The sequence below is a fragment of the Myodes glareolus genome, chromosome 6 (assembly GCF_982192425.1).
Source record: "Myodes glareolus chromosome 6, mMyoGla1.1, whole genome shotgun sequence".
Taxonomy (NCBI): domain Eukaryota; kingdom Metazoa; phylum Chordata; class Mammalia; order Rodentia; family Cricetidae; genus Myodes; species Myodes glareolus.
The window spans coordinates 113227421-113236475 of record NC_142031.1 but is presented as its reverse complement, the minus strand read 5'-3'; the positions used below and the strand labels follow the sequence as shown (position 1 = coordinate 113236475).

Genomic DNA, 9055 nt, shown 5'->3' with positions numbered 1-9055 from the left:
ATATTCACTGCTCACCAGGGGGCGCTTCTTCTGGCCCTCATTTGTACATTTGAACTAGTGGTATTGTTACGGGTGGTGCTTCCGAGATTCAAAATGACTGAGGGAGGAAAATAGATGCTGTGGATATGGGAATTTAGAGTGAAACTGGACCGAACAATGAGCCAGAATTTGTTTGCGATTGGGCTGAGGAAATCAGGGTGTGTGTAGTCCCAAACAAGGACGGACCATCAAGGATGCTGTATGAGTGATGGCATAGGGAGGTACCAGTTAAAACCTCACTTAACCTCTCTCTAGAGGTCTCAGAAAGATCACAGGAGTCCCCACTCCCACCTTCCGATTCTATTTTGTCTCTTACAAAAAAAGTTTTCATAGTTCTACACCTTGCCCAGCCACAAAGGTATGGAAGTCATGAAAACTATTGTGACAATTAGTTTGCCAGAAAGGAGGCAGAAAAATAAGAAAACCAGGAGTTTGGGTCAAACTTGTGGGAAATTCCATGAAAGTCCTCCATGTTTATCCAGGAAACAGTCTAGGAAGCACCATGTTCCTCTTCATTTCTGGGGTACTAGCCTAAACCCTGAAGGCCCTGACACCTGCTAGCGAAGTCAGCCTCTCAGGCATGGCTTCAGTTAGGGCACTTGGTGACTCAGGATCTTGGGAATGGCGTTGGGCAAGCCATCAGACCAGCCACCTGGGCCTCCTCCCCCTTGGTGAGGCAACAACAAGGAACTCAACTCAGCCAGTCCTTCCCCGCATGCCCACATCATCCTCCCAAGTTCTTACCACCTGCCTTTGCTGGAGCTTCTCAGGAGGCCCCTGACACCAGGTCAGGGCTTGGAGCAGAGTATACCGGGGTTCAAGAGGGTAAAGAAGACATAATGGAACTTGCAAGAAGCCAGGCTTTTCTACTTTAAGCCCCTTAGATGATTTCTCAAATCCAAGATGGCTAGCATTTCTTCCTTCCTGCTGTTTCCTCCCAGCCTCTGTCTCTTCCCAAGTGCTGGGAGATCTGAGTGGGCAGGTGATCTTCAGTCACTCTCTATAGATCAGTGCCCTTAGGTGTGGAGGGGAAGGAATGAAAGATTTAACATCCCATTCCCAAGACTCCATAACCCTCTGATGGGATTTTGCTTTTTTGTGCTTGTTATTTTTGCTGTGTCTACCCTCTCTTCTGCTTTTGTGCCCTCAAGGGCTGGCAGCAGAGATTACAGGTATCTCTTCTAGTCCCCAGAGCTCTTGAACCCCTGCCTCCCAAACTGTTCCCTCCCAGGTGTGGAGCCTGGACCTTGGCCCCAGGTTGCCCTGCAAGAAGTGTGTGAGTGATCACACAGGTGGCTGAGGGCTGGCATGCCTGAGGCCTGCCCAGCCTGAGTCACCTGGTGCTGTTGTTGTCACTGTCCCTGTTGTAGTCTCTGCTTAGCTTCACAGACCTCTGTGGAAACAGCAGCAGCCCAGTCCCTTCAACCTCTCAGGAGAAGCAGCCGCCTGATGGTGAGCCGAATGGGGTGGGGGGGGAGCCGGAGGCAGCGGGGGCGGTGGGGAGACTTGGGGCCCAGCTCAGTGCCTCTGCTCCCTATGGCACTGCCACTACCTGCTTCTCCATGTCGGGGACTTGGGGGAGGGAGGCTCTCTGTCTTCTCTCTGTCTCCTGCCCCTCGTACAAGAAGCTGCTCCTCTTCACTGTTTCCTCCTGCCTCAGGGTCCCCCTGCTCGGTGGCTCAGGAGGCAGGGGCTTCTCAGCTTCCATACAATGCCTCACCCACCCCAGCCACACCCTTAACACAGACCCATCCCACAATGACACCCACCTCTGCTTCCCCCTCGTGGGGGTCCCACCCCACCCCACCCCTGGCCTCGGTCACTCCCCCTCCCTCCTGCCGATGCCCCCAGGACCATCCTGGGCTGCGGATAGGTCCTCTGATCCCTGAGCAGGATTATGAACGACTAGAGGACTGTGACCCTGAGGGGTCCCAAGACTCACCCCTCCATGGGGAGGACCATCAACCCTTGCTTCATGTGCCTGAAGGACTCCGTGGTAAGTGTGGGGGTATTTGAGAAATGGAGAAGTTTGGAGATCTAGGCAGGTTTGGGTTTGCATGGGCAATGATGTCAAGTCCTGACATGGTTTCTCTGTACCCAGGCTCCTGGCATCACATCCAAAACCTGGACAGCTTCTTCACCAAGATATCCTTTGTGTCATGCAGAGGGACATGGTGGGGGACTGTGGATCAGGGGAGAGTGGGGGAAGTCTCTTCGGGAAGAGTCCATAGACAGGTATATCTCTTGACAAACTTGCCACATCTACAGCTACCACCAGAGGAATGGTTTTGCCTGTATCCTGTTGGAGGATGTCTTCCAGCTGGGGTGAGAAGTCAGTCCTGTCCTAAGTTCTGTCCTCTTTTCTTATCTTTAGGTTTTTGTTTTGTTTTTGAACCAGGGTCTCATGCATTCCAGGTTAGACATGAATTCCTGTTCCTCGTGCCTCTACCTCCCAAGTGCTAAAATTACAGGCATGTGCTACCAAACCCAGTTTCTGTGCTCTGGGAGATCAAATCCAGGGCTTCATGTGTGCGAGGCAGACACTCTACTGAGCTGTGCCCCAGCTCTCCTTTTTCAGTTCTAGTCTTGGTACTCTGATGGGTGAGGGGTCATATAGCACCTCAGCTTGTCTGGCAACTGCCCTTAGGCCTGATCAGGGCCCTCTCCCTGCATCCCTTTCTCAGACAGTTCATCTTCATTGTCACCTTCACGACCTTCCTCCTTCGCTGTGTGGATTACAATGTCCTCTTCAACAACCAACCAAAGAACCATACAAGACCTGGACCATTCCACAACAAAGTGACCTTGTCAGATGCTATTCTACCCTCAGCCCAGTGTGCAAAGAAGTAAGTGACAGTCTGGTAGGTGCCTCTGGATTAAACTCACAAAAGGAAGGAAGAAAGGAACCTCCCTGTACTGTCCCTTGGTCTAGGTCAAGTCTCAAAGTGCTTGACATATTTAAAAACATACCCCAAGTTGACTGAGCAGTTCAAAGAGCCTTGTATTATGAGTCACGTTTCTATTTACCTTATTAGAAATTAAAGGTGAGGACAACTGTTTATTTTTAGTGCTGGGGAGCAAACCTAGGGCTTCTGGCATGCTGGGCAAACACTGTACCACTCAGACACATCCCTAGCCCTGAAGACAACTTTACAACTTAAGAATGCACAAGTGCATGTTATATAGGATGTCAATATGATGTGACATCTTCGCTTGTCCTGTAGTTTCTGGAAAACGGCATTTTACACTCATGGGAAAATGAGAATACAAAAACTAGACAGCATGAGTGTTGTTTGTAAAAAGTGTTGACTTTGCAGACGCTTTTGAAGCCCTCACTGAGGACCCCCACCAAGCCCCACTGAGACTTGCAGGTGTTTTTTCCCACCTTTCTGTTCCCCTTCTTCCCAACCCCCTGCAGGATCCACGACAGTCCTCTGTTGGTCTTCCTCCTCGTCTTGGCTGCTGGCTTCTGGCTGTTCCAGCTGCTTCGTTCAGTCTGCAACCTCTTCAGCTACTGGGACATCCAGGTGTTTTACAGGGAGGCTCTGCACATTCCCCCAGTAAGCCTGCTGGGACAGCATGGGCAGAGGACAGGAGAGAGTGGGGCCATGCACATGGAAGGACCAACTGAGAGGAGCAGAAAGATGGAGGCTGAATGATACCTGCCCTGGGCCTTGAGTAATCCCAGGAGGCACTGCCACTGCCGCTGGCACTTAGCAAGCTTGGCTCTGACCCTTGTGGAACTTCCTTTACTCAGATGGGTCATATACGGTGACTTATAGTCACATGCTGGTGGTAAAAACAATGGTTGTTATGGAGGAAGGGCTGTCACTGGGCCTTCTAGAGCAGGAGGCATCCTGATTGGGTGAGGAAGGTCAGGCCAGCCAGACCTCTGAGCAGGAAGTGAGGAAAACATGGGGACCTGTAGGCAGTGGAGATGGGCTTGCTTGCCTGAAATAGAGTCTTCTAGGACACCTGAAATGTAAGCCACTTTCTTTTTTGTTTGTTTGCTTTTTGGAGACAGGGTTTCTCTGTGTAGCTTTGGAGCCTGTCCTGGAACTCATTTTGTAGACCAGACTGGCCTCGAACTCACAGAGATCCCCTTGCCTCTGCTTTGATTAAAGGCGTGCGCCACCACTGCCCTGGCTGAGAGCCACTCCTTACTGTCCACTGGTCGTGTTCCTTCTAGCTTGGTCCCTAAATTTATTGTTAAGGCATCTTCTCCAGTCTCCCCCCCCCATTTCTTGCTTCCCCTTGAATAGCATGAGCCTTTGGAGCAGGGTGGCACCAGGCACGACCACTGCGGGGGCTGTTGACCCCATCCTTCTTCCCTCTTGTCCTTCCTTTTCTCTTTCCTGCAGTGAAGGGAGGAGCTGTGGAGGCTGGTCCCGAGGAAATAACTGGACTGGGTAGACTGGGCTAAAGTACGGCTTGAGGCTCACATGGGTCCCTCCAAATGAAGCGTGGGAGTGCTCTCTTCCCCAAGACACAGACACAGGCAGGGCTGTGTGGAAGCTAGTCAAGCGATTGTACAGAGTGGCCTGGAGTGGGATGAGCGCAACCCTGGTTCTCAAAGCTTGCTCAGGCAGAAAGAGTGAGAATGGAGAAGAGGTTCCATTCTTTTATGTGTGGGAGTGAAGGGGGCTCAAAAAAGGAAGCCAGGTCCCAGTCCCTGAAGTTTACTAAGGAGGTGTCACCAGGAAGCATGTGACTAATGGCTACATGAGTGGCAGTGATGAGCAGCACAATTAAGAAGTGGCAGAAAGAATAGAGAAGTGCTTCTGTCAGCAGAAGGGCTAGAAGACAGAACGCCAAGGTGGGAAGGGAGGCCACCAGGGCTGGAGTTTGCAGACAGCTCAGTGGGTCGTGGAAGTTGTGCGTCTCTGTGGCTCCCCTGTCCCCTTTCCTCAGGAGGAGCTCAGCTCGGTACCCTGGGCGGAGGTGCAGTCCCGCCTCCTGGAACTGCAGAGGAGCGGTGGATTGTGTGTGCAGCCGAGGCCGCTGACGGAACTGGACGTCCACCACCGCATCCTGCGCTACACCAACTATCAGGTGGCGCTGGCTAACAAGGGTCTGCTGCCTGCCCGCTGTCCACTGCCCTGGGGCGGCAGCGCAGCCTTCCTCAGCCGCGGCCTGGCGCTCAACGTGGACTTGCTGCTCTTCCGCGGTCCCTTCTCGCTCTTCCGCGGGGGCTGGGAGCTTCCCGAAGCTTACAAGCGCAGTGACCTCCGGGGCGTCCTGGCCACACGCTGGCGGCGCACTGTGCTGCTGCTGGCCGCCGTGAACTTGGCGCTGAGCCCTCTGGTGCTGGCCTGGCAGGTGCTGTACGCCTTCTACAGCCACGTGGAGCTGCTGCGGCGTGAGCCTGGCGCCTTCGGGGCGCGCCGCTGGTCCCGCCTGGCCCGCCTGCAGCTGCGCCACTTCAATGAGCTACCGCACGAACTGCGTGCGCGCCTGGGCCGCGCCTACCGACCTGCGACTGCCTTCCTCCGTGCCGCCGAACCCCCGGCGCCCCTGCGTGCGCTGCTGGCCCGCCAATTGGTCTTTTTTTCCGGAGCGCTCTTTGCCGCGCTGCTGGTGCTTACCGTCTACGATGAGGACGTGCTGGCCGTGGAGCACGTGCTCACTACTATGACGGTGCTCGGGGTCACAGCCACAGTGGCCAGGTTCGATAGCACATAACAGGGAGGAGGTATTGGTGTGTGGCCTTTCTCTGACCTGGGCGCAGGCTTCCTTTCCCTTAGCGAACCCTTCTGTCACCATAAACGCCCTTCAGCCCTGCATCCTACCTGCAGGTCTTCCTAACCCCTGTTCTGCCTTCAGGTCCTTCATCCCAGAGGAGCAATACCAAGGGCGTCCCTCGCAGCTCCTGCTGCAGGCGGCCCTGGCACACATGCATTACCTCCCGGAGGAGCCTGGTGCTGCAGGTGCTCGAGCCAGCTCTTACTGGCAGATGGCGCAGCTGCTTCAGTACCGAGCAGTGAGTGCCCGGGACTACAGGAGGTTGTGGAGTAGGCCCTGTACAAATAATCTGGGAGAAGTTGTGGGCCAGTTGGGCCAGTGGCGTTGGGTCCACAGGGAGGCTTTGGAGTGAGTGGTTAAAGGCCTCCGACCTTACACAGTGTTCCTGGAGGCTCGTTGACCATGGATCGCTTGTGGGGTCCTTTCGAGAATCTCTGCTCAGCCTCACCCCTGCTTCCTTAGGTCTCCCTCCTGGAAGAACTCCTGTCTCCACTCCTCACCCCGCTGTTTCTGCTCTTCTGGTTCCGCCCCCGTGCTCTGGAGATTATTGACTTTTTTCATCACTTCACTGTGGATGTGGCTGGTGTTGGGGACATTTGTTCTTTTGCCCTCATGGATGTGAAGCGCCATGGACACCCTCAGGTTAGAGCTCTTCCCTGGCCTTGCAAAGTCGTGCTAGACAGGCATTTGCTTGCCTTACCAAAGCACACAGGTCTATAGAGCTGCTTACAGATTTGTTGTTACATTAAAAAAAAAAAAAAGATAAATGGAGAGGAGACATCCCCCGCTCCCGCCAGCCAAGGGGCTGGCCAGTGGGTGAAGAGTGGAGCATAGACTTGTCGTGGGAACTAGGGCTGCACAGGGGCAAAACACCAGAGCTGACTGTATCTGAGACTAAGCGCTCATGTCCTGCTCCACTGCCCTGCTGGATGATCTTGAACAAATCCCTATCGCAGCCTGGATTTCCTTCATCTGGAACATGGGGCAGTATTTCCTGTCCTGTCTACCTGTGTCTTGGTGTCTCTAACATCAGAAGGATTCTTCCTTGCAGTGGCTCTCAGAGGGGCAGACAGAAGCCTCACTCTCTCAGCGTGCAGAGGATGGAAAGACTGAACTCTCCTTAATGCGCTTCTCCCTGGCACACCCACAATGGCAGCCACCAGGGCACAGCTCTAAGTTCCTTGGACACCTTCGGGGCCGGGTACAGCAAGATGCAGCTGCCTGGGGTGCTACCTCAACACGAAGTCCACCGACCCCAGGGGTGCTCAGCGACTGCACATCCCCACTGGTGAGTTCCTGCCTACTCCTTTGCCCGTCCCGCCCTCCATCTCACCTGGGCATTCCTGACTTGTGTGTTACCCTGGTAGCCAGATCAACCTATCACATCTCTTGTCTTTCTCGGGCCTCCCCTTATACCTTCTGCTCCTCTGATGCTTTTGGCTCTCTTTTGTTCAGCCGGAAGCCTTCCTGGCCAACCTCTTGGTGAATCCCCGCCCACCCCAGAGGGACCTTAGTCCCACAACTCCCTGCCCTGCTGCTGCCACAGCCAGCATCCTTGCCTCTATTTCACGAATGGTCCAGGACCCCAGGTGAGAGGTGGCGGCCTGCTTGGGAGTTTGGATTGGTGCTGACTCTCTGAGAAAGGGTGCTAGGGTACAGAGGGGACTTGGAAAGTGGGGTGCAGTCTGGCCCACTTTCCTTTGTGAGAAAGGTGTCTCTTGACACTGGTCATCTTGTTTTAGCTGTGTGTCCCCAGGAGGCACTGGGGGCCAGAAGCTAACCCAGCTCCCAGAGCTTGTTTCTGCTGAGATGAGCCTTCATGCCATTTACCTACACCAGGTACGGAGAGGGAATATTGGAAGAAGGTGAGCGAAATAAATACTGGGGGATGGGCCAGAATCTAAAGAGTACTCAACAGGAACTATGAGCTCTCTGTAGGTAGCTGAGGACCTTGGCCTTGCTCCCCAACTCACATATGAGGGAGTCTCTCATTCTTCTTCCTCCATCTAGCTCCATCAACAGCAGCAGCAGGAACCATGGGGAGAAGCTTCAGCCTCCTCCCCACCAAGGCCCTGGTCCAGCCCTTCACAGCCAGGCTCACCAGATGAGGAAAAGCCATCTTGGTCAAGTGATGGTGAGAAGGGTAGGGGATGGAGGCAAGATCTCGGTGTTTCTTAAGCATCACGTGTGTGCTCACCCAGCGGCATTGTCCCCAGGCTCCAGTCCTGCTTCCAGCCCAAGACAGCAGTGGGGTATCCAGAGGGCCCAGAATCTGTTTCCAAGGGGCTTTCAGGAGACCACAGACACCCAGAAGGAGCCCCTGCCAGGCCCCTTACACTGACTGAAGATACCTCAGGTCAGTATTGCCCACACGGTCAAGCAAGCAAGGATAAAGAAACTAACTTGGGGTCAGTTTTGGAGAGATGGGGACACACTAGTTGAACCTAGGGTGGTGGGGCTGTCTCACTAGAGCCTAGGTACCCGGACTGCATGCCGACAGCCTTTTTCTCCCACAGGTTCTGGCTTTCCCAGCTGCAGGAAACTGGAAGGAGTGGCATGGAAAGATACATGGAACCATCTTTTGAGCTCCACTCCCTCCCCAGGTCCAGGGTATTTTAGTTGGTCATGATCTGGGAATCAAAGAGGAGCTTGCCCAGAGAACAAAGAGTAGGAAAGAGATGGCTGTGAGCCGAAGATGGACCCAAGTAGGGCTAAGAAGGCACTAGCCCCAACTGGCTGTTGTGGAGTAGTTGCCTGGGAAGAAGGACCCCAGTGCTCTCAAGGTGGAGGGCAGGGCCCAGGCAGTGGTCGAGCTCTGTGTTAGGGATCAGCGAGGCACGGAGCCTGAAACGCAGGGAAGTTGTTCCTGTTGGCCTCGCCTTTGAGTTCCTGTGGGACTAGGGGTGGGGGATATGGAGACTTGTGAGTGGAAAAAACAGAGAGGGTTGCTGTTTTTGGACGTCAGCGCTGCTGTGATGTCTGAGGAAGTGGGTGGGGCTCCTCATCCTGTGTGAAATAAGCGGTGAAGATTGTTCACGGCTGTGCTGCACATCCCTGCCATGGGAATGTCAGGCATGCCCCACTTCTGGAAGCTGAGGACTGCACCTGTTCACTCAATCACAGAACTGGCTATGGCTGGTTGGAAACTTTTTTCAGAGTACTGGGTCACATACAGAGGTGTTTAGTACTCACTGTCAAAGAATTACTGTCCCCACATCTGTACACATTAAAGCATGGATTAAAAGATTTTTCAATCATTGTAATCCACAAGAGT

General features: G+C 53.9%; 1 protein-coding gene across 3 annotated transcripts; it reads left to right on the top strand.

Moving 5' to 3' along the window:
* The first annotated feature begins 835 nt into the window (after positions 1-835).
* On the top strand, positions 836-9044 carry Atg9b (autophagy related 9B). 3 transcript variants are annotated; one of them, XM_087907515.1, is made up of 15 exons: positions 836-1491; positions 1891-2035; positions 2141-2186; positions 2302-2364; positions 2724-2885; positions 3458-3599; positions 4951-5705; positions 5863-6019; positions 6244-6423; positions 6833-7069; positions 7237-7370; positions 7524-7620; positions 7792-7915; positions 7998-8137; positions 8298-9044. In XM_087907515.1, exons 1-14 carry the CDS (start codon positions 1489-1491, stop codon positions 8120-8122), a joined length of 2370 nt encoding a protein of 789 aa, XP_087763641.1. In that variant the 5' UTR covers positions 836-1488; the 3' UTR covers positions 8123-8137; positions 8298-9044. The 3 variants fall into 3 exon arrangements, with proteins under 3 accessions (XP_087763641.1, XP_087763642.1, XP_087763640.1); XM_087907516.1 differs by having other exon boundaries at positions 1474-2035; XM_087907514.1 differs by having other exon boundaries at positions 1489-2035; positions 3458-3566.
* The last annotated feature ends 11 nt before the right edge of the window (positions 9045-9055 follow it).